The 26860-nt window shown below is 32.5% G+C and overlaps 2 protein-coding genes across 3 annotated transcripts in view; one reads left to right on the top strand and one right to left on the bottom strand.

Annotated features, from left to right (window-relative positions):
* Positions 1-26860, bottom strand: part of LOC114330762 (TBC1 domain family member 1) — a 537565-nt gene that overhangs the window by 398458 nt on the left and 112247 nt on the right. The window lies entirely within an intron of this gene.
* LOC114330761 (cilia- and flagella-associated protein 61-like) overlaps positions 1-26860 on the top strand; it is a 169122-nt gene that overhangs the window by 115304 nt on the left and 26958 nt on the right. For both annotated transcript variants that reach the window (XM_028280170.2, XM_028280171.2), the window contains exons 11-15: positions 269-483; positions 3428-3639; positions 4179-4365; positions 10059-10237; positions 13066-13251. In XM_028280170.2, coding sequence (XP_028135971.1) covers positions 269-483; positions 3428-3639; positions 4179-4365; positions 10059-10237; positions 13066-13251 — 979 coding nt within the window. The remainder of the gene's footprint in view (positions 1-268; positions 484-3427; positions 3640-4178; positions 4366-10058; positions 10238-13065; positions 13252-26860) is intronic.

The following is a 26860-nucleotide window of genomic DNA, read 5'->3' as shown; positions in this document are numbered from 1 at the left end:
ATGCACTTAATAGCGCATTATTATTTAAAATGCCTCATATGTACCTACCTACAATAATTTTGAAAAATAAATTAAAGTGTCAATAATGCTTCTAGAGTTAAATAATAATCAACAAAGTTTTGCTATGACTTCTTTTTCCTATCATTTTAAAGTGCTTCCGTAAATAATTCATAAATCCTCTGAAATTGTGTATAATAATCACTAAATGTTCAAGCTACTATAGTTGTACGTAAAAACCTCATGTTTTTTTTTCGACCCCAAATTTCAGGAAAGAGCAATACATAATTATCAACAACGATAGTTTTCTGGCGTATGACATGCTATTTCTAATGATTGGAGAACAATTCCAGAAGCCTACAAGACCAAATAAAATTCCTTTCCAAGAGAGTCCAGATAATGTTTTTGTTATCAATAGTGCTTTAGATGCCAACCATGCAGTTAACAAATTGAGACATCTGTATCACAAAGCCAACGATAAAAACTGTGAGTTGTTTGTCTAAATAAGACACACTAGGCTGTTCAATAAGTTTTGAGATTCGATAAGGAAAACACAATTTTATGGTTTGAAATACACTTTTTTGCACGATTGATCATTTTTGACTGTTTACCGTGACAGATTTTACGTCAGTAGGTGACATTTACTAGCAACTCGACGGTAAGTAATCCAACTCGACGGTAAGTACTCCAACTCGACGGTAAGTAATTCACTTACCGTCGAGTTAAAAAATCTCTTAATTTTAATTTATTTTTTGAAAGAATAAAGAAAACTAACGAATTATTTATTAATATTGACACTTACGGTACAATTTGTTAAATTATTTAATGAAATCCCACTTGTTTGGGCTATGGTTTCACTTCTAACAGAAACTCCTGCAGAATCGCATACATTAGTAGTATTACTAGTATTGCACAACATTTTTTCTCTTCAAATACGCGATCAAAGTTGAAAACTTGGAAATATCAATGCCATCATAAAGAAAAACGGTGGATTTAATCATTGAATATTCTGCCCAGAGGCTTCCAGGAGCTTTCAACTGCATATGTCTTTGAACGAAATATGCCAATAGAGTCTTTTCTTCGATTCTTAAATTCTTACCTTTGCACCATTTTTTAAAACTTTGGTAGGTATTTTGATAATGGATTTTGGATTTTTCGGGAATAATTGCGGAACACCCTTCTTCCCAAGCCCGTTCAATTTCTTCAAATTCACTTTCGCTCATATTTTAATTTATAATAATCAAAATTGTACTGAAAATTATTGACAACTAAATAAAAACTCAATTCTCCATTGTTGTTATGCACCCTAGTTACTACCTAACAACCAAAGTATCTATCTTGATAAAATGAATGAAACTAGTCAATATGACGAAAATGTTTAATTTTATAATTTATAATAGTATCAATCGTGAAAAAAACGTTATAAGCATGTCGAACGTTAAGGGTAACCGATCTCAGACAATAATTGGAGTCGTCGCTCCGCTCCTCCTCCAAACAATTGTCTTCGATCGGTATAAAAGCCTTACCGTTCTCCATACTTAATATACTATATTATTCAATGTATACTCAAAGAACGAAATAGTTGGCAGGAAATTGTTACATGAAATGTTAATTATTGCTTACTAAAATAATACTATAATTATAAAATTATAGAAATATACACGTAAAATTATAGTATAATTTTACACGCGAACTATAATTGTATTCAAGTATATTCAAATGGGAAATAAGCCACAATTTTACCTAAAAATGATTTTATTAACGTTTCGACGCCCAAGTCGGGTGTCGTTGTCAAAATACAAAATAATACTAAATAAAAAAAATGTTGTTGCTTAGTAAAAAATTCTTCTAATAATTTATTTAATCTGACTCATTTATATCGGCAAATCAGACACGTATTATACATTTTAAAGTAAACGACTTTAAAATGATATTGCCAATATTGATGAGTTGCGTTCCTGGGACGACTTTACTAAAAGATAGTTCATTCGATTACATGAAATCAATCCCAACTCAAGAATATCCGCCACAAAAAATCATAGCATGTGATCTGTCTTTAAAAAGACAACCAAATGCAACGGTGGCACTGAAATTCTCGTGTTAGAGATTCCATAGTAAATCACGAGGGAAAACCAGGAAAAACCTCGTGATACTATCCCGACATCACGAGGTTTTTCCTGGTTTTCCCTCGTGATTTACTATGGAATCTCTAACACGAGAATTTCAGTGCCACCGTTGCATTTGGTTGTCTTTTTAAAGACAGATCACATGCTATGATTTTTTGTGGCGGATATTCTTGAGTTGGGATTGATTTCATGTAATCGAATGAACTATCTTTTAGTAAAGTCGTCCCAGGAACGCAACTCATCAATATTGGCAATATCATTTTAAAGTCGTTTACTTTAAAATGTATAATACGTGTCTGATTTGCCGATATAAATGAGTCAGATTAAATAAATTATTAGAAGAATTTTTTACTAAGCAACAACATTTTTTTTATTTAGTATTATTTTGTATTTTGACAACGACACCCGACTTGGGCGTCGAAACGTTAATAAAATCATTTTTAGGTAAAATTGTGGCTTATTTCCCATTTGAATATACTTGATTATAAAAATGCCACAAGAAAATAGCTTCAGAACAATATAATTGTATTATATTATACAGTGTGTTCCAACGAAAATTTGACCCCCTCCCCCCAGCAATTCAGAAACCAAGAGTTTCTTCACAATTAAAAAAAACACGTAAATTTGTATTGGAAGGGGGACGAATTTTCATGCAAAATTCATGCCCTTAAATGTAACCCCTACTGCCCCCCAGTTTTTTTAAATAGCAAGTGTAGTTGAGTTGCACATCATTTGAAAGAGATAAAAATTTACCCAAAAACTTGGGTACATTTTTAGTATTTAAATACTTGGTAATATTTAAATACGTTTCAACATCGGTATTTGTATTTATGATACTTTCCCAAATTTACTAAAATTTGTGATTTTTTATATCTAATTGTTTTAATGTCTAATTGTTTCCTAACTAATTTGTAATCTAATTGTTTAAGTCAAACATAGCCACAGTTATAGGTACCTACAGTTCACTCTTTATAGTAATAACTTTTCAGTTTCATCTTTAAATACATCTACAAAAAAGGTACCTACTCTACATATTTGATTCATTCATGCCTTACAATGTGAATTTTTAAAGTGGTTAATACAGCAAAACTTTATTATTTATATTATGCCCATTTCGCCGATTCAAGTTCATACAGGCAACCCAAATTACATGGCACAAAGTAGTGGGTCAGGATTTAGAATCAAGTGTACCAACATATCAAAATAAAATTACGCTAGTAGCAACGCCCTCTCTTATTGAACCACAAAACTTATTGAACGGCCTAGTATTATGATGTTTTATTTATTTGATTTTTGTTCTTTAGACGTCATTATTATCTATGGTCATTTCCTTCAGGCGCATGCAACCATAAACGGTCTTATAAGTTTTGGAATTGGTGGACACCATCTGGTTCTGGTGGAACCATTTCCCTACAGCATGGCTTTAGAAAAACGTCAAAGACACAACGTGTCGGTATATAACAATCCTGAAATAGATGCTGTTATTTATGATTCCTTAAGAGAAGAAGGCGTAAAGGCAAGACAAAAGATTTTCTTACTGTTGCATAATACCTAGGCTAAGGCTATAGGTAAAATCCTTTTCATGAGCATTTTTCAGTGCGTCACAAATGATAAAAAAAAAGGTAAGTCCTTGATAAATGCACATTTATAATATTTATTCTGACATGACATTTTAGTTAAATCTGACAGTTGTCACATTTTATTTGCAATTTGGCATAAAAACAAATTAATTGTGTTTATTGCATTTATAAAATGGTATTTTCTTTGATTTGTATAGTCTTACAGATTGTACAGATTGATTTGATTTGTACAGATTATATTCGTAGATATATTATATAATTCGTAAATATTTTTTTCCGATTATAGCGCCATCTATCGACAACTAGAATAAATGTTATAAATAAAATAAATGTCTGTAATCACAGACGTGCCTTTTTTTGTTACATACAATAATTTAATGCGTTAGAAAGAAATCGAAAAACCGTGACTGAAAAATGCTCATGAAAAAGACTCTATCATACTCTTTAATACACTATTATAATGTATTCATTTCAGATATATTCTTCGTACTACTTCATTGATTGGACGTATGATGTAGACAGTAATCACATTACCAAAATTAAATTTGAATCAAGACATAAAATGCTGGAAGTTGAATGTATGGGCCTGTTTGTCTTTAACGAAAAGGAAATCAGTCCAAGAGTATACAATGTTATTAACAATGCAGGATTGGTTTATGATGGTAATAAAATACCAAGTAAAGTGGAACTTGGATATTACGACCTCGGTAGTTACGTTATCTCGGTTGTAACGTCAATTTTTAATAGGTCCGGCCAAAATCTATTCGATAACATTATTAAAAACACGGTTTTATCGGCTAAAAATAAGGTAACCCTCGTCTATAGCGTCATAAAATTTTACAGACGGTTGTCATTTTTTTATTTTATGAAGGAAAAAGTGCAATGGGTTTCCGGTTTGTAAACTTTATTTTTCGGAAAGGGTTGTGCAGAAAAAAATAATTGAGTTTTGTCAACATTAGAGAACTTTTGATAAAATTATGTAAGTTTTGTATACATAATAGGTTTTATTTCTTATTTCTTTTATCCTAAATGCAGCAATAATGCTGTAATCAGATTTTGCCTCGTTAAAATCTCATTTTTTCTATCTCTTGTATAACGTCACTCTGATATAGCGTCATTTTTTTACTGGACCCTTCAATGACGCTATAAGCAAGTTCCACTATATACAATAAAATATAACAAGTTTTTTAATAAAAGTTATAGTGTAGGAAACAAAGGTTGAACCTTGCAAAATGGACACAAGTCCGGTTTTATTTTTTTTCTGGTATATCAAGGGGTGCTTATTATAAGACTAACTTTTTCTGAAAAAATTTCGCCCCGGAACCTCCCTTTTCACCCCTTTAAAGGGGGTAATTTGTGGTTTTTTCGGAACGTAGCCCTTCCTGTAACTTTCACAAAAAATTTCTTTTATAGAAATATGAAGAGGACTATATTTTCTACGATTTATTTCCAACACCATCTCTCTATCATCCACCGTTTAGCGGGGGTGGCGCCCTAAATTGATAAGTTTTTAAAAAAGATGTTTTTAAAAAATATATATTTTTCCCTAACTGTAACGGAAATTAAGAAGAAATCATGAGGCAATTATTCACAAATAATTGACTGATTTTTTGGTATAGGTTTCACTTAAAGGTAATTGCCCTTTTTTTAATTACAGGGTGTTACATTTTAAAAAACCTCTTTTTATACCATCTGAACCGTTTATGCTAGAGTAAAAAGACTTTCAGCGATTACCCATGTACTGGTGCTATTTACAAATTTGTATAATGCACCCCCATTTTTCCCCCGGAACTACCCCAAAAAAAAGAAGAATTAATAAATACATTGATTTTCTTGGAATCCTTCACACACAATGCCCTTGATTAATATGCTTCATATATCATTTTATGGACGTTATTATTACCCATACATGGACACCAAAAGCAATTTCCTAGTGCAACCCCTGTAGCAAAAAAAAATAAATAAAATGGGGTGTTGAAAATTTTTTTTTGTTTTTTGCTTTTTGATCCATATGAGCATATGCTTCATCAATAGTGCTTTTCAAAAATATATATGGTTATTGCAACATCTCTGCGAAAACCACCCCTATCCTTGAAAATATACTGCAGAAACTACCCCTATCCCTTGGCGAGCATGTTTTTACGATTTTCTCATTACCTATGTATTATTTTTAAACAAAACTTATACAAGGTTAAAGACCACTATTTACTCTAATATTATGTCCTATTCATTTTTTCGTATAAGCAACCGTTACGGTACAGTGGCGCCGTAAACCTCATATATGCTTTGGCGCGCTCCAGTTTTTGTTTTTTGTTTCGTCATCTGTTCGTTTTATTGATAAAGTACTTATGCAAAATAAAACAACACAGTGTAACCTACAAATTATGACTTATGCACATTTTACATTCTCTGCTCCCCAAAGCCACAGTTGTGGCCCAAAATAAATTTTTGCATATTTTCGCCACCTACATGCATTTTATTGCATTAATGCTACCTTAACAGCACAACATTTACCCTTAGGTGGTCGCTACGCAGTGGCGGATCCAGGGAGGGGTAATGGGGGTGATCACCTCCCCCCCTCTCAAACCAAGTGATATTATATTCAAAGATTATAAAAATATTCATTTATTTTTATAGAAATTTAACCAATTGGCACCCCCCTCTTAACGATGCTGGACCCGCCACTGTCGCTAAAGCATAAAAAGTCATTCTTATAAAAATAATATTAATATAATATAAGTATTTCTATAAAAATAAATGAATATTTTTATAATCTTCAAATATAATATCACTTGGTTTGAGAGGGGTGGGGGTGATCGCCCCCATCGCCCCTCCCTGGATCCGCCACTGCTTAGCGACCACTTAGGGGTGAATATTGTGCTATTAAGGTAGCATTAACGCAATAAAATGCGTGTAGGTGGCGAAAATATGAAAAAGTTTATTTTGGGCCACCACTGTAGCTTTGGGGAGCAAAGAATGTAAAATGTGCATAGGTCATGATTTGTAGGTTACACTGTTGTTTTATTTTACATAAGTAATTTATCAATAAAACAAACAGATGACGAAAAAATATACAAAAACTGGAGCCCGTCAAAGCATATATGAGGTTTACGGCGCCACTGTGCCGTAACGGTTGCTTAAACGAAAAAAATGAATAGGACCTAATATTTAGAGTAAATAGTGGTCTTTAACCTTGTATAAGTTTTGTTTAAAAAAAATGAATAGGTAATGAGAAAATCGTAAAAACATGCTGGATAAGGTATAGGGGTAGTTTCTGCAGTATATTTTCAAGGATAGGGGTGGTTTGCACAGGGATGTTGCAATAACCATATATATTTTTGAAAAGCACTATTGACGAAGCATATGCCCATATGGATCAAAAAACAAAAAAAAATTTTCAACCCCTCATTTTATTTATTGTTTTTGGCTACAGGGGTTGCACTAGGAAATCGCTTTTAGTGTCCATGCATGGGTAATAATAACTTGCACAAAATGATATATGAAGCATATTAATGAAGGGCATTGTGTGTGAAGGATTCCAAGAAAATCACTTTATTTATTAATTCTTCTTTTTTTTATGGTTCCGGGGAAAAAATGGGGGTGCATTATACAAATTTGTAAATAACACCAGTACATGGGTAATCGCTGAAAGTCTTTTTACTCTAGCATAAACGGTTCAGATGGTATAAAAAGGGGTTTTTTAAAATGTAACACCCTGTAATTAAAAAAAGGGCAATTACCCTTAAGTGAAACCTATACCAAAAAATCAATCATCTATTTGTGAATAATCTCCGCAGCATTTCTTTTTAATTTCCGTTACAGTTAGGGAAAAATATATATTTTTTAAAAACATCTTTTTTAAAAACTTGTCAACTTTGGGGCGCCACCCTTGCTAAACGGTGGATGATAGAGAGATGCTGTCGGAAATAAATCGTAGAAAATATAGTCCTCTTCATATTTCTATTAAAGAAATTTCTTGTAAAAGGTACAGGAAGGGCTACGTTCTGCAAAAACCATAAATTACCCCCTTTAAAGGGGTGAAAAGGGGGGTTCCGGGGCGAAATTTTTTCAGAAAAAGTTAGTCTTATAATAAGCATCCCTTGATATGCCAGAAAAAAAATAAAACCGGACTTGTGTCCATTTTGCAAGGTTCAACCTCTGTTTCCTACACTATTATATTTTTTGACAAACGGATAATACGAAAGACACTTTTACTATTTTTAACACATTTTTAAAATTTAAAAACAAGTGAAAGTAACACTAATAAACTCATTATCCTTGTATCTTGGATTTATTAATAATTAAACAGTTCAGTTTCCGAATTCTTAATTCAATAATATTAACATGTTCATTTTTATTTTTATATCTTTCTACCTATGTAAGGATTTTTACAGCTGTCGCCGCCTTCCTTCTTTCAACCAACGTCTCCAGTCGTTTCTGTTCTGCAATTCTCCGTCTCTAATGCCGGATTTATACTCAGCTATTGCCACTGCTGCTGCCGTTGCCGGAAATATTGCCCGAAATACGATATCGACGCGAGTGAGGTATTCACATCAGTTCCTCGCCAATGTCCTCACAACTCATTTACCGAACGACTCTCAAAAATGGAATGTGACGACAGCATCGTCTTGTTCCCTCACTCACTGGCGGCTTTGCGGGCGGCAAGTGAGAGAGAGAGTAGTTGAATGTAAATTGCTTACTCGCGCTCGCGCTGCCAGTCCTTTGACTTCCATCTCGAAAACCGACTTTTGAGGGAGCGCCGTGAAATGGCCTCGTCCACTTCATCCCTCCATGATCTTCGGGGTCTACCTCTTCTTCTCTTTCCTATTGGGCTCCAATCCGAAATCTTGGATGTCCACCTTGTACGATCTGCTCTTCTCCACATGTCCATACCAAATTAAACGTTTTTTTCGATGTAGCTGAAGACGTCTTGTTCTAGTGACATTCCTCGTTTTATCTCCCCATTTCTAATGCGATTTATTCGTGTTACTTTGCAGCTTCTTCTCATGAACTCCATTTCAGTTGCTGTAATTTTGGACCTGTTTCGTTTGTTTATTACCCAATTCTCTGCTCCATAGGTCATTATACTACGTACCAAGGTGTTATATATTCTCTTCTTTGTATTTCTGGTAATCTGTCTATCCCACAATACCCCGTTCATTTGTTCAATACATGTTCTTGTCTGTGCTAATCTGCTGGTTATCTCTTGCTCGGTGGTTCCATTCTTTGAGAGTATGAATCCTAAGTATTTGAATTTTTCAGTACCGTTAATTTCCCTATAATCGTCCATTTCCAAGTTTTTCACTGGTTCTTGTTCTGTTGTTAAGTATTCGGTCTTTTCTAGGTTTATTTCCAGTCTATTTTTTGTGTATTCCTCTTCTAATTTTCGGAGCATATAGGACACATCTTCTTCATCTTGAGCCGTTACCACTTGGTCATCTGCAAAACTTAATGTGTACAAGAAGTTGTCCCGAACTGGAATTCCGATCCCTTCACATTTCTTTTTCCATGGTTTTAATATTTGTTCTAGGAATATCTTAAACAGTGTCGGAGATGTAGAGCATCCCTGAAATAAGCCTTTTGTGGTCTTAAATTCGTTAGAGTATTATTTATTGTTGGTTTTAACTCCTACGCTGTTGTTGTTGTAAAGGTTTTTTATGGCTTCTATTAACCTCTGAGTTATTCCGAATTCCTTCATCCATAGTTGTTTTCCATAGTTGTTTTCTGGGAACTGTATCATATGCCTTTTTTACATCAATGAATGCCATGTGTACTGTTCTATTTTTTGCCATTTTTTTCCAGTTTTTATATGATATTATTATATAACATGTTCAGTTCTATACGATATTATTCCTGTAATATATTAACTGATCATATCTTCAGACTAGAAATTGGGATGGAGTCTATGCGCAGCTGTGGCAGGTCCAGAGGGGGGTTATGGGGTCATAACCCCCCAACGAAAATAAATATCAATTCAATAATCCTAAAAAAAACCGAAAGCTGTCAAAGAATAAAAAATTTAGGGCCATCCAAAACATAATTGAAAAGCCACTTATCCTAGGGGTTATCAGAGAAAAGTAAATTAAATCACCCTCAATATCCGTGACCCCCCCCCCCTCCAAAAGTTCTGGATCCGCCACTAATGCGCAGTATTATAGTTGGTGTAAAAGAGAGAAAGCATTAGAAATATTGAAATAGAAAATAATATAAAATTTGTAATTTCATTATTTGGAATACTTTCTCTCTCATACACCGACTATAATACTTCGCATAGACGCCATCCCCCACCGGCATCTTTAGAATCTGTGCAATGTAGCTATCTATAATCATGCGATAATGCGTAAACAATTTTTAGGTAGATTAGTAATAGATAGCAATTGCCAAACGAATGATCCAAGAATATTTGGAGCAGGAACTTTAACAAAATATTCAAGAAAATATTTTGCTCCCAATATGGCTCATAAATACTACAATAGAATTGAGATTGGTAAAAGATTGGGTCTGCAAATATCACAAATATTAATACGGGAAAAGGTAAGGACTATCATCATCATCAGCATCATCATCATCATTCTCTTTGCCTTATCCCTATACGGGGTGGGCTTCCCTAATTGCTTTTCTCCACACAATTCTATCTTGAGTCATATCAATATTAATCCCCTTTATCAACATGTCCTGCCTTATCGTCTCCCCCCAGATCTTCTTTGGACTTCCTCTCTTACTCCTTCCAGGAATCTGCACTTCAGCAATTCTTCGTATTGGGTGATTAACGTCTCGACGTTGAACATGACCAAACCAGCTTCACCTATTCTCTCTCATTTTGTCATCATTTGGTGCCACACCTAGACTTCCCCTAATATACTCATTTTATGATATTCTTTTTTGTCACTCAACTCATCCATCTAACCATTCTCATTTCCGCCACATGCATTGGTTGTTCTTCTTTGATTTTCACTGCCCGTACATCATAGCCGGTCTTATTGCTGTTTTATAGACTTTTACCTTCAGCGTTATTGAAATGTTTCTGTCACACAACACACCACTCGCTTTCTTCCCCTTCATCCGTCCAGCCCTAAGTCTACTGCATGCATCTCCATCTATTTCTCCATTACTTTTTAACACTGATCCTAGGTATTTAAACCATTGCTTTTCACAATCATTTCACCATCCTTAGATGCCATTTTATTTGTAGTAACTCCATCTTTAAATGAACATTCCAAATACTCTGTTTTTGTCCTACTAAGTTTTAAACCTTTTTCCTCCAGAGCTTGCCTCCACTGTTCCAGTTTTTGTTCTAAGTCTCTTTCACAATTTTCTATTAACACTACATCATAAGCATACATTAAGCACCATGGAATGTTACTCTGTAGTGTCGCTGTTATCTGGTCCAAAACTAATGAGAATAAATAAGGACTAAGCACCGAGCCTTGGTGCAATCATACTTTCACATGAAATTTATCAGTTTCTCCCACACCTGCCCTAACACTAGTTTTTACTCCCTCATACATATCTCTCACAATCTTTACATATTCACCAGGGATTCGTTTTTTTAGTGAGTGCCTACCACAGAATCTCTTGAGGAACTCTATCATATGCTTTCTCAAGATCAATGAATACCATATGAGCGTTTGTTTCTTTATTCCTGTATTTTTCCATCAACTGCCCTATAATGAAAATTGCATCTGTTGTCGATCTGCATAAAGCCAAATTGATTATCGGATATTTCGGTTTCTTCACGTATGCGTCTGTCAATTATTCTCTCCCATATTTTCATGGTGTGACTAAGTAATTTTATAACCCTGTAGTGTGTACATTGTTGTATATCTCCCTTGTTTTGTAAAGATGTACTAATATACCGCTTCTCCATTCGTCTGGCATTTGTCCAACTTTCATAATTCTATTAAATAGACGTGCTAGCCGACTTGTTCCTGTCTCTCCCAATGCTCTTCATTATTATTATGGTTATTAGTCTTAATCTGTGTTTAATAAATTAATTCGTCTGTAATTTCCCGGGTTGATTTGTCGCCCTTTTTGAAGAAAGATTTTAGGATGCTTGATCTCCATTTTTGTGGTATTTATTCTGTTTTATTCTATTATTTTTTGAATTAGTTTGGCTGCTTGGTCAGATCTTATCCTCAGTAGTTTAGTTCATTCGATATTCTGTCCTCTCCTGGGGATATTCTATTTTTTAATTTCCTTATGCTTCCGTTCAAGAATCAAATCTGCTAGATATTATGGCAGTTTTAATACTTTCCTACAGCTAGGTAGCGTAAGTCTCTTAGCGTAAGAAACTTACGCTAAGTAAATAGCGTAAATGAAGCACAGAGTATGCAGTATGTAGGTAGTTATATTTTCAACAAGCAAACCTTTCGCTCTTTTTTACGAGAAGACAGCTGGAGGTAGTATGGAAGAGTTTAGTCAGTTATCTATGAAGCTCACTTGACCTGGTAAAATCCTTATCATTCTGACAGATCTCTTGCCAGTACTGCCAGTACTGCCAGTACTTGACAGTACTGGTTGACAAAAGACCTCTCATTAAGAAAGCTAAATATTCAAATCTTCATCAATAGCTCAACTATAGTTTGACCAATTTACCATGACTTTTTTGATAAATCTGCGACATGATGGTCAACAAGATGGAGAATTAGCAAATATAGGATAGGTTAAACAAGAAGAAGGCCAAATTGGCGATTTGGATCGCAATTACGTCACTGATGTTGATGAATCATAAGTTAATGTCATCAATTATTATATGTTAATGCTATAAGTATTATTGTGAAGAATAAATTTATACTAATATAATAAACTATATTAACTCTTTACATTTATTGTTGCCCTTATGTTGCACTTCTTACAAGTAAAAGGGTACGTGTGATGCTTAGCCACTTATAATAGGTGTAAAATGAGTAATGATAAAATGCTAAAATTGTTACCTTAGATTTTCTCTTCTTCTTCATTCGCCATCTCCTCTAAGAAGGTCGGCAATCATCATGGCAATTCGCACTTTCGATACCGCTGCTCTAAAGAGATCAGCAGAAGTGCAGTTAAACCAAGCTCTGAAATTGTTTAACCAGAAGATGCGTCTCTTCCACGACTCCTTCTACCCTGTATTATTCCTTGTATTATTAACTGCAACAATTTATAACGCTCGACCCTCATGAGATGTCCCAGATATTGCAATTTTCTAACTTTAATTTTGTATTTAAAACCTCTCTTTTTTCCCAGTCTTCTCAACACCTCGACATTCGTGACTCTATCGTACTATTTTTCTACATCATTCTAAAAAGCTTTTTTATGAAATACCTTGGTATACACTTATAAAAAACGGCTTAAACAAAACTTGACTTAAACTTTTTTTACAGAAGACTAAAGGTCCTCATAAAGTGGCAGGTTGGAATTTTCATATAGAAAGAGGAGACTCACTTGTTCCAAGATACACGGAGCCTATTATGAGATACTGTAGACTTCCAGGAGGTTTATATTACTTATCGATTACAAAACCAGGAAAGAGAATTCCGCTAGAAACTGCCGTTTGCATGGACAATTATGTAAATAGCCAATTATACTCAAATTTATCAGATTTGTATTTCATTTTTATTTTTTTTTTTTATAAATATAGAAATCCGAACACCAATATGTAATAATGATACATATAATAGGGAACTTGCATAAAATTTTAAATTCGAAAAAAATGCTATAAATCACAACAGAGGATAATTATTTAAAATATAATATCAACGAAAAAAAGTTTTTTTGTCTCTTGTTTGGTTCCTAAAAATCGAGAAAATTCAAATTTATGCATTAATAAACCAAAACGCGCCAAAACGGGCGTCCAAAACGCAGCGCGTCCAAAAAGTCCAAAACGCGCCATTATTGGTCGTGACGTCATAAAGTTAAAAATATTTAAAATCCGCGCCATTAATGCATTACGTTTGATATTCGTTTACTTGTTGTAGTCATTTTATATAGTCCTGTCGCCAGGGGGGGTACAACGGCCTCGTTAATTCAGATGGACTTACTCAAGTTTTTTTTATGTATTTTGACCCGTAGAACACGAATTTTTTGGGTAACAGTTGATCCGGATGTCGATAAGATTGTTATAGACCAAGAACTTGAGGAATCAAATAACAGCGATTTTTGGCAAAACAAAACACTATTTTGTATTTTTTGGGCCATTTTAAGTAAAAAATATTTCTACAAGTTTTTTCGTAGGATGCACAGTTTTCGAGATAAACGCGGTTGAACTTTAAAAAAATCGAAAAATTGCAATTTTTGAACCCGAATAACTTTTGATTAAAAAATAAAATAGCAAGTCTGCTTACCGCATTTAAAAGTTTAAGTCAAATTATATCGGTTTTGATTATTTCCATTATTAAAAATTTATTTTTTTATTGTTTAACAAAGCTATAAACACGTAGGGTTTCCCGTGCTTTTACATGTGTTTTAACGCATGTAACGTAGAAATAGTCTTGATTGCACTAGTACCTATTCTACCTACTCGTTCGATTTTAAATGAGAAATCATAGAAACATCACTCACGCACTAGTTGTTTGTAGCTTTGTTTAACAATAATACAATAAATTTTTAGCAATGCAAATAATCAAAACCGACATAATTTGACTTGAACTTTCAAAGGCGCTAAGCAGAATTGCTATTTTATTTTTTAATCAAAAGTTATTCGGGTTTAAAAATTGCAGTTTTTCGATTTTTTGAAAGTTCAACCGCGTTTATCTCGAAAACTGTGCATCCTACTAAAAAACTTGTAGAAATATTTTTTGCTTAAAATGACCCAAAAAATACAAAATATTGTTTTGTTTTGCCAAAAATCGCTGTTATTTGATTCCTCAAGTTCTTGGTCTATAACAATCTTATCGACATCCGGATCAACTGTTACCCAAAAAATTCGTGTTCTACGGGTCAAAATACATAAAAAAAACTTGGGTAAGTCCATCTGAATTAACGAGGCCGTTGTACCCCCCCTGGCGACAGGACTAATAGTGTACCTCCGTTTTATAAATCTTTCGATAGTTGCTGTGAACTATTTATAATTCATAATATTTTAGTGTTTTTGTTACACAATTTTTTTAAAGTGGCTGAAAAGGGCTTTTTTAAAGGGCAGTCTGATAACTTACCCATTATGAACATAAAACTTTATCGTTATGATTAGTTTTTATCATTGATTAAATTCAATCTGTAATGTACCTCTACCAAAATATACCAAAAATTATATTTCCTTTTTGTTCAAAATACACTTGTTTTGATTTATTTAAATACTATTAAGCAGACAACAGATATAAAGTAAATAATCCACTTATTGACGGTTTTTGCTGTAGATTTTAAAGAAACAGTTTGATTGACATCAAATTTGTCATACACATAGCTAACATGTCAAAGAAAAAAATGATAGTGTGCTTATATGTGCTTTTGCCCTGGGGGTGAGTTTCACCCCTTCTCGGGGGTGAAAAATTATACGTTCAAAGTAAGTCCGGAATTGGATAAACTGACTTAAATTCTAAGTAACTTTTGTTCTATAGAGATTTTTCACTAAGTCACTACTTCTCGAGTTATTTGCGAGTGAATGTTAATTTTTTAACAAAATAACCACGTTTTTAGACAGTTCTTCGAAAATAATTTAAAAAGTAATTATCTTATTGAAAAAAAATATTCTTAGCAGAGATAAAGCTTATAAAAAGGTAAAAAAAATAGTGTATATATGAAGTCTGTCGACTTAGTAAAAGCAGAGTAGTAGCTAATGAAAAGTAGGTTCTTATTCGCCAAATTCCAAATCAAATATTTCAAATTTTGAAAAAAATTCATCTTTTTCAAAATAACTTATAAATTATTACCGATACCAAAAATCTCAAGGAGTAAAAATAATATGTAGACTTTGCTTTTCTGAATACGTTGGATTTTTTGTTTCACTGTAAGACAAAGATTGGACCTTTTAACTACAGCCTTTTCAAAAATAAGCACTTTGAACAGATGAAACTTACAGATCATATAAACGATATACAGTGATGAGCGCGCTAATAACCGGCAGAATTACGCAAAAAATGGAAAACCTAATACATTGCGAAGTAAAGAGAGAAGAAACTTGTGGAGGTGGAAATTATCGATATAAACGTATAAATTAACATTAGATTTGTGATGATATCGTTCAATGTCCAAATCTCAGTATTCACTGATTCAACCTTTTGTTCCAAATATATTGTTATATTTCTATTTGATATAAAAATTAAAATTTGATAATTATAAACAAAATTCACTTTAATATAAAATATTTTTAATTTTCTCAACCTCGGGCATATAAATTTAGAACAACCTGTATACAACAAATTGTTATATTTAATTTTAAGAAGTGATTAGAATAAGCGTACGAAACTCGGAACAATGTGCTTAGATAAACAAAGTGAATGACGCGTACCATTATCGTTCTTCTCGGAAGGTCGATCATTAGCCTATGCTAAATAAAACTCAGTGAAATAGATGATAGTTCATTATCGTTTTTCGCGGAAGGTTTCGATCATTAGCCTATGCTAAATAAGACTCATTTGAAAGAGAGAATAGGTCATTAAAATTTGTAAATAGTTAGAAAGTATTTTAGAATGGGAATTAAATATTTTCTTTTGAAATCCATTAAGCATATTTAGAAAGATTAAAAATTGGTTTTGAGGAATATTACGAATGAGAGTTGGTGGTGGAAGATTGATTTGTGAATCTGGAAGGGATATTTAGAAAGTAGGGGAATGGATGAGAAAGTGAGATCAGAATGTTTTGAGCTGTCGAGAAGTGAAGTCGAGTAGTAGACGGTAGTGTACGGAGAGTGAGAAAGCCGGTGTAGTTCCGTGAGTGTGGAGTATCTATCGTGGAACGAGAAGTAGGCCAGGTCGAGAGTAAAAGAACCTCCTTGAGCCAAGAGTGTCCCGGTAGCTGATAGCAGTTTCGAGAAAGGTAGAACACAGCATCACGACAGACGCAGGAACGAGAGCTATTCGAGCTAGTTTTTCAAAGGAGAACATTACTGGAAGCCAGGACGAGGTTTGATCGCAGCCAAGGATAGCAGGAAACGGGTCTTGTGTGAAGACATTCTCAGTTCACCAGAAAAAGGTCAGTCTCATTTGTTTGGACATGAATGTATGGGTTTTTCGTATTAAATACCACATTTAAAATTGAAGAAACATAGTCAATAATATCAGAAAAGCTTCATCAAACTTAAATAGAATTGTTGCTAATAAATCATAATAGTTAAATGTTAATAAAAACTTTCAATTGGAAACCAAAAGGAAATAAGATTCCCATGTGTAAATGTTATTTTTAAGAATAATAAGATATAGCAAATAATAAGCAGTGATTGCCATTTAAATAAAATAAACAATATTTTGATTACAATTGTAACCCATATGTGTTATTATTTTACTCTTTTCTTTCCTATCCCGATTAGGAACCATTGAGAAATACTTAGAAGCCACGTATGTAAGTAATTAATTTTATAAAAAGCCCTGAGATTGAAAACATATTGATATGTGATCTGGTAAATTAATTAGATTATTATTAAAGCATTGATTAAATTAAATGACATATAAAATTATTATCTCATATCAATAATCAAGATCACATCAACTGTCGTCCAACGTGGAGGGCATTGAAAAGTATTTCTAGTGGCAAATTTGAAGGATAGAAAGAGTAAAGCCGGTATTTGAAGATTTATATGCCTGTGGTAAAAAGTGAGATACTTACATTTGATAACATAAAATTTTAGATCTCTTTAGGTACAAATTTTACATAACTGATTTAATAATTTACTTTTACGATATTTACATTTGATATATTTATTGACAATTTATAATATTTGGGTGAGAAAAAGTCGTCTTGGTAACATACTAGTAAAATTTCATATTTGGCGGGGATAGTACTTTTTGAAAACAAATGTCTGTGACAAGAAGCCAAAGCAAAGACAACAAAAAACAAAAAGAACATTCAGACCAAGAAGAGATTTTAGACACGACAATTATGGCATCAGAACAGCAAGAATTATCAGGAATAGATAAACTATTACAACTGATACAACTCCAGTCACAAAAACTGGATGACAATCAACGAAAAGTGGATCGAAAAATGGATGAAACACAACAAAAATTGGATCAAAAAATGGATGAAACACAACAGAAAATGGATGAAACACAACAAAAAATGGATGAAACACAACAAAAATTGGATCAAAAAATGGATGAAACACAACAAAAAATGAAACAAGCAATAGAAGAGAACAACAAGAAAATGGAGGAACGCATAGGAAAGTATGAAAAGGAAGTAAAAGGATGTTTGACAACAATGAAAAACGAGATGAAAGAACAAGAAATGAAAATTCAAAATAAAATAAAGGAGATAACGAATTGCCAGAAAAAAGAAATGGAAAGTTTGGAAAACAAGTTGCAAAACGCTATTCAAGCAGACATAGAAGAAGTGGAAAGAAAGATTGCGGAAATCAATACTCAGCAAAATGTCGGAGAAAGAAGAGAAATGGTTATACATAGCACAGATGACGTGAAGATAAGGTTTGGCGGGGATGTAAGAAGATTACACCCAGTGCCGTTCATAAATAGCCTGAAAAAGAAAATACAACACATCGGAAATTTCGAAACAGCAAAAGAAACTATCAGAAACCATCTCAAATATGAAGCAAGCCTATGGTTCGATAGTAAAGAAGAAGAATTCGGCAATTGGCAACAATTTGAACAAAAATTTTTGAATTATTTCTGGGGAAAGGTCCAACAATTGGAAATTAACAAGGAATTGCAAAATGGGAAATACAATGATAGGATGGGTGTATCAGAAAGGACATATGCTTTGCAAATTTACAATAATGCAAAACATTTACAATATAATTACTCATCGGAACAATTAGTCGAACTGATTGCAAGACATTTCGAGGAAACGCTGGAAGACCATATCACATTGCAAAATTACAAAGACATAGATAGTTTATGCCAATTCCTACAAATAAGAGAATCACGTCTAAGAGAAAGAAAATCAAGAAGGTCGCGAGAAGATTACAGGCCCCGAGAAACACAAGATTATAGAGATAGAAATCAAAATAGGAGGGACTATACAAGACGAGATTTTAATCCCAGAAGGGAAAACGAAAATAGAGACAACGGAAGAGGAAATTATGAACAAAGAAATAGGCAATGGAATGAGGACAGAAATCGAGAATACCAGAATAGAAACACCACACGCTCAAATCAAGAAAACAGAAATAATGGTAGACAAAATGAACAGGGATATCGAGAAAACCGAAACAGATCCGACAGACCAAGAGAAAATAGAAGAGAAGTAAATAATACCCAGACAGATGAACATGACGGAGAGAGACATTATGACGAAAATATAAACAACGATGAGCAACCGGCGTCTTTTCACGACGGCGCTCACTAAAAACCAAAAATCAAACAGGAATCTTTTGTCACCCCAAGGAGTTTATTAAATTGGCAGGAAACAACGAAAAGAAAAATGGAGTTAATTTAAAATTTGTGGATGGATTTATCAACGAGAAACCAATTAAAATTATGATAGACACTGGATCTGAAATAACATTGGTCAACAGAAAACTAATAGAAGAAGTTAACTTAACAAATTTAATTTACAAAATACCTAGGGTAAATTTAGTGGGCGCAAACAAACGGACATTGGCAACTATAAATGAAGGCATACGAGTAATGGTACGACTGGGTAAGAAGATGTATGCACTACAATGTGTAATAATGCCAAACATGTCACATGACATGATAGTAGGAGTTGACGAATTGGCAGAAAAACATGTAGTGATAGATTTTAAAAATAATACGATGAATCTAACAGAAGAAAAAGAAGAAGAACAGGACAAGGAACAGGAGAAACAAAATACGGACGAATCAGGTAAAGAACAAACAGTGGAAATGAATTTGGCAACGAAGCAAGGACAAAGAAGAAAAGGGAGAAAAAGTCAGAAAAAGACAAAAGAAAATGAAACCTGTGGCTCCTCAAAAGAAGAGTTGAGCCTAGAAGAAGAAAATTTGAGAGTATCAGAAACAAAGGAAACCTGGGATTCCTCAAAAGAAGAGACGAGCTCAGGAGAAGAAGAAATAAAGCAAAAAAATGAAAGCGAAAAAGATATGATCGAAACAGTGGCATTTGAAGAGGAGGCATATGAAAACGAGGATGCAGAATACACGATAAAAGTATGTGAAAAATCTGAGGAAAAAGACAGAAGATTAATATGGGAAAAAGGGAAAGACAACATAATAGCCGACACTCTAACACAGGATGAGGACACTGAAAATAAGGAAACAATTACTCTACAGGTGGGACTAATTAGAGTAATACAAGAAGAAGGGGTATAAGACGTAGATTAAAGTAAGGAAATATACAGGGAGTTGGTTTTGCCTCGAGAAAATTTATTTAAAAATGCAGATAAATTTTATCGAATACAAGGCGGGGATTTGTTATATTTCTATTTGATATAAAAATTAAAATTTGATAATTATAAACAAAATTCACTTTAATATAAAATATTTTTAATTTTCTCAACCTCGGGCATATAAATTTAGAACAACCTGTATACAACAAATTGTTATATTTAATTTTAAGAAGTGATTAGAATAAGCGTACGAAACTCGGAACAATGTGCTTAGATAAACAAAGTGAATGACGCGTACCATTATCGTTCTTCTCGGAAGGTCGATCATTAGCCTATGCTAAATAAAACTCAGTGAAATAGATGATAGTTCATTATCGTTTTTCGCGGAAGGTTTCGATCATTAGCCTATGCTAAATAAGACTCATTTGAAAGAGAGAATAGGTCATTAAAATTTGTAAATAGTTAGAAAGTATTTTAGAATGGGAATTAAATATTTTCTTTTGAAATCCATTAAGCATATTTAGAAAGATTAAAAATTGGTTTTGAGGAATATTACGAATGAGAGTTGGTGGTGGAAGATTGATTTGTGAATCTGGAAGGGATATTTAGAAAGTAGGGGAATGGATGAGAAAGTGAGATCAGAATGTTTTGAGCTGTCGAGAAGTGAAGTCGAGTAGTAGACGGTAGTGTACGGAGAGTGAGAAAGCCGGTGTAGTTCCGTGAGTGTGGAGTATCTATCGTGGAACGAGAAGTAGGCCAGGTCGAGAGTAAAAGAACCTCCTTGAGCCAAGAGTGTCCCGGTAGCTGATAGCAGTTTCGAGAAAGGTAGAACACAGCATCACGACAGACGCAGGAACGAGAGCTATTCGAGCTAGTTTTTCAAAGGAGAACATTACTGGAAGCCAGGACGAGGTTTGATCGCAGCCAAGGATAGCAGGAAACGGGTCTTGTGTGAAGACATTCTCAGTTCACCAGAAAAAGGTCAGTCTCATTTGTTTGGACATGAATGTATGGGTTTTTCGTATTAAATACCACATTTAAAATTGAAGAAACATAGTCAATAATATCAGAAAAGCTTCATCAAACTTAAATAGAATTGTTGCTAATAAATCATAATAGTTAAATGTTAATAAAAACTTTCAATTGGAAACCAAAAGGAAATAAGATTCCCATGTGTAAATGTTATTTTTAAGAATAATAAGATATAGCAAATAATAAGCAGTGATTGCCATTTAAATAAAATAAACAATATTTTGATTACAATTGTAACCCATATGTGTTATTATTTTACTCTTTTCTTTCCTATCCCGATTAGGAACCATTGAGAAATACTTAGAAGCCACGTATGTAAGTAATTAATTTTATAAAAAGCCCTGAGATTGAAAACATATTGATATGTGATCTGGTAAATTAATTAGATTATTATTAAAGCATTGATTAAATTAAATGACATATAAAATTATTATCTCATATCAATAATCAAGATCACATCAATATATTGGTTTAAAAATTATGTAGTACCTCGAAGATAAACAACATTAATTAGAATGAAGTTTGGACATGCGTGTTTCCCTCTACATCTATCAAGAATTAAAGTTTTTGATTCAAATCTTTGTACTGAATGTCAGAAGGTGGGTGATTTGAATCACACTTTCTTTGAGTGCACAAAATACATTCCATACAACTATAATTTAATCGAAGATTTAATAAAATGTAATGTTTTTCCACCTTTCAATGTATCCCATCTATGGTCTCTGAATAGCAAAAATATATATGATTGTTTAATGAAATTTATCTGTGAAACTAAAATTAACCTCTAAACTTTTAATCCTGATATTTTGATATATTATGTTCATATGAAAAAAGAAGAAGATGTATAATGGAAAAATGTGGTGAGCAACTTGGACAGTCCATAGCGGCCAGCTGCGGCTTTTGAACTGAGTAGAGAGCTGTGGAAGAGTTTGCTATGGAACTCTAAGGACCTCATTGCCTTCTTTATGTACGAATAGAAAACAAAAAGTTGTGACTGGCTAATTGACACCCAAGTCTATGCCATAAAAAAAATCGTTCAATCTGATGCTATCGGGTAACAAAATACAGTCGAAGACAAGGTTCGCTTTTTAAGACATTTTTATTTAAAATTAAAACGTACCTATAAAAGATAAGATAATTAGCCTTAATTACTCATTAATTTCGTTAATAATAGTATATTATTCAACGAGCATGAAATGATGGCTATTACTCACGATGATGAAGTTTGCGACAGGAGCCGTAGGCGAGTGTCGTAATTCATCAGAGTGAGTAATAGCCATTACATGCAAGTAGAATAATATACTTTTTCTACGGCCTTTCTTATTTGGATTAGTAGAAAAATATAATTATCAACTACTAACATTATTTAAAATCGAAAGATTTTATTTTTCATAAGAAAACATATTTTATATAACTATGGCAACACTGTTAGAATTACCCTCTTTGAGCTTATGAAACAATGAAACATTAAACAGTTGTCATTCATGTCATGGAATGGCGGTGGCTTTTAAAAATAAGACATATTTTAAGGCAATTACATGAAAAATAACTTATACTATCAATAAAAATCTATTGTACAATCAACAGTAAGTAAAAGCTAATTCATTGATATAAATTTCATATCCGTAAGCCCTTTTACGGAATTAATACCGACTGTTTATATTTACCTTTTAATAACGTCAATCTTAAAATGTCAAATGTTAAAATTTAAACGTAAAAATATACTAAACCATTGTTACAGTTAAAAATCCTTTAAACATTTTTCAAATTTAATTGTTGATATAAATTACAATTATTATTTTATTAAATAAACAAGTTTAAGTAATTTTATTTGCTAATAGGTATATTAAAACTGCCATGCACCACTTGAATCTAACTTCAACCCGTGAGTAATGACCCGTGAGTAACTTCAGCCCGTGAGTAATGAAATATTACTCACGGGTAAAGTAATGGGTGTTATTATATATGCAAAAATAGCGAATAATGAGCATATTGTTAAACGGTCGTAGAAAAAATATATTTAAAATCTACGTATCGGACAATACATAACTCACCTCTTATACCTTGTTGTTATCCCCGTTCAACACACCGAGAATAATAATCCAACTAGGCGTTCCGTTCCGTCTTTTATGCTGTCAGAGACGGTATAAAAACACGTTGTGCTTAATACATTGGCGTACTCTAGACAATAAAATTATATTATCGTCACACATTACATAGTTTCCCACCTTTAGACGTATCGAAGTAATATCACAACTGTCACTGTGACAGGAGAATTTTATAAAATACTCCCGTCACAGACGTCTAAAGGTGGGAAACTATGTAATATAATGTTAATTTATACGTTTATACCGATAATTTCCACCTCTACTAGTTTCATCTCTCTTTACTTCGCAATGTATTATGTTTTCCATCTTTTGCGATATTCTGCCGGTTATTACCGCGCTCATCACTGTATTAGTAAAGTAACTTGTGAAGCTGTAACGATTAACTTTATTTGTGATGCTAATTAAGGGGGATTGTGCGTAACTTACTTACAGTTATTCTTAGAAACCTGAAACTTTTTTAAAATACAAAAATAAAGCTTTTCTTAAACACTTTGAAAAAGTTGTAATAAGTTTTCCCCGAAAAGTGCTTGACTTTTTGGTTATTTGACGTTGAAATAGTCGAGTTGGAATTCGACATATTATAAGAATCTACTTTTCGTTAGCTACAACTCTGCTTCTACTGGATCTACAGACTTCACACCATTTTTTTCCTCTTTTTATATCGTAGATTTTTACTAGGAATGCTTTTTTGGATAAAATACTTACTTTTTGAGTTATTTGCGAAAAACCGTCTAAAACGTAGTTTTTTGTTGAAAAATTAACATATTTACTCGCAAATAACTCGAAAAGTATTGGCAGTGAAAAAATTTTATAGAAGAACAATTACTTATAATTAGTCAGTTTATCCAATCCCGGACTTATTTTGAACGTATTTTTTTTCACCCCCAAGAAGGAGCGAAACTCACCCCCCGGGCAAAATCACACATCCGCATCATATCACTTTTTTTCTTTGACATGTTAGCTATGTATATGCCAATTAAAACTAGACATAAGTAGATTTCAAATTTTCTTTGTCTAGTAAAATAAAATTACACTACATGTAAATTATAATGTAAATTCTTACAGGTTGAAACAAATTTTATATCAAAGTTTAGGTGGGTACAAAAGATATTTTCAAGAAAGTATCCAAATCATAAAAAGGGATCATTGTTTAAATAATTAAAAAGGGGTCATCTTTGCAAAAAAATTACTTTTTTAACTGCTGAGGTCATTCGATTACTAATGAAGGTATATGGGATTGTTTTCTGCAAAGTTTAAGGGTAAATTTTTCACATAAGAGTTACTAAATTAAATTTGACCCCCTACTTATTTAAATAATTATACATAAAACTTTAAAAACAAATTTGCAAAAAAATATTTTTAGCGTTTTAAATTAGCACTATAAAATATCTTATTTTACAGTAGAAGTTGCTCTATGTTATCAATATTAATAAAAAAAAATTGGTCCAAAAATATTTAATATTTTTTGAGATATTGAATTTGTTTAGTAAATGTTACTCTATTTTCAATTGCAAAAACGCGGTTGTTGCCAAAGAAATATTCACCTGTGTTAAATCTTATTATTTTTATTTTTATGCATATTTTCGATAAAGGTATTGATAAATTCAAATTTCAATTAAACTTCCCCCTAAAATGGCATTTGAAAATTATTCAAATTTGTTTATAATTTTTTTTCAATAACGCCCCGGGGATTAAATATTTTGAAATGCCGTTTCGATAATTGGGTTCCTGGAAACTTTTCACTAATTAACAAATTTTTTTGTCTTTTTTTCCTCTTCTTTTTTTTTCTTGGAGTTAGATTACTACGGGCCCTTTTAGGGTTAAGTTTCATTAAGAATGTCGAGTCTCTAAGTTGTAGATTCTAGACCTAAAAATGTTAATATTGGTCAAAAATCACTTAAATAAAATGTGGGTGTTTTATTTAAAAATTTAAAACTTATTTTTACCAAGTACTTTCAAACTATTTGACGTATCCTTATCATACGTGACACCCAACTTGGGCGTCGAAACGTTAATAAAATCATTTTTAGGTAAAATTGTGGCTTATTTCCCATTTGAATATACTTGATTATAATTTTGTCAAATAGTAAAAAATTCCCAGAAACCCAATTATCGAAACGGCATTTCAAAATACTTAATCCCCGCGACGATATTAAAAAAAAACAAATTATAAACAAATATGAATAAATTTCAAATGCCATTTTAGGGGGGAGTTTAATTGAAATTTGAATTTATATTATATATAATTTATATTTATCGAAAATATACATAAAAATAAAAATAATGAGATCTTAAGCAGGTGAATATTTTTTTCTGCAGGGCGGATTTGTTCAATTTTTTCAAAAAATATAGTGTGACATGTTTTTATGATAAAAGTAAGTATACATTCCGAATTTTATATTAATGAGTATTTTGTTCGGTGTGGTTTCAAGCGTATAGATAGGTGTTGTTTAAATTAAATTAAATTAAATTATAATTAAATAAAATTAAAATACAACTAAATAAAATTAGATTAAAATAAATAAAATTAAATTAAATTAAATAAAATTAAATTAAATTAAATAAAATTAATTAAAATTAAATAAAATTTAATGAAATTAAATAAAATTAAATAAAATGAAATAAAATTAAACAAAATTAAATAAAATTAAATAAAATTAAACAAAATAAATTCAAATTAAATAAGATTAAATAAAATAAAAAATCTATTGAATGACACCAAACGCGACGCTCCGACTCTACCCCCTGAAGATGGGCCGGGGTTAACTTTAAAATATTAAAAGGGACCTCTTTTTTTTGTAGAATGGGATTCGTTATGAAAGAGTAAATAACTTTTATTCAAGATAATTTTTCGAATTTCTGACGGATGGGGCGATAATCGGAAAATTCTGAATCTATATCTAATTTTAGCATAAAAATGTGTCGAACAAATCAACTCCTATGGGGTTAAAACCACCCAGAATCCATTCAAGAAATGAAAATTCGGAATCTATAGTTAGTTTTCGTGTAAAAACGAGCGATTTTTGAAGAAAAAAACTGAACAAATCAACCCTCTATGGTGAAAACCACCCGAAGCCAGTCAATAATTAAAAATTCGAAATCTATATTTTGGTTTAGTATAAACCAATATGTCGCATTATATTTGTTGAAAAAACTGAACAATTCAACCCCAAAGGATTGAAACCACCCCGAAACTAACCAACCCCGAAACTAACCAATAATATAAAATTCGGAATCTATAATTAGTTTTACCATAAAAACATGTGTCGCACTATATTTTTTTTATTAAAAAAATCACCCCTATAGGGTTGAAATTAACCCGAAGTCTGCCAATGACATGTGTCGTACTTTGCCTTTTGGAAAACTGAACAAATCGACTCCTATTTGGTTGAAACCAGCCAATGAATAGTCAATATTTTAAAATTCGGGTATATACTTGAAATAGCCCTGAATTCCCAAAATGTTTCTACTAGCCACCAATAATCGGTCATTAGAATATCCCGGTTATAGGAATATTTTTGCTTGGCACGAAGGCTCGGGTTCGACTGTATACAGGGTGAGTGCGGAGGAATGTGCCAAACTTCAAGACTGTATAATATATGTAAAAATAATCAAAAATAA

The sequence above is a fragment of the Diabrotica virgifera genome, chromosome 4, assembly GCF_917563875.1.
Source record: "Diabrotica virgifera virgifera chromosome 4, PGI_DIABVI_V3a".
Taxonomy (NCBI): Eukaryota; Metazoa; Arthropoda; class Insecta; order Coleoptera; family Chrysomelidae; genus Diabrotica; species Diabrotica virgifera.
This window is presented reverse-complemented; position numbering and strand designations above follow the sequence as displayed.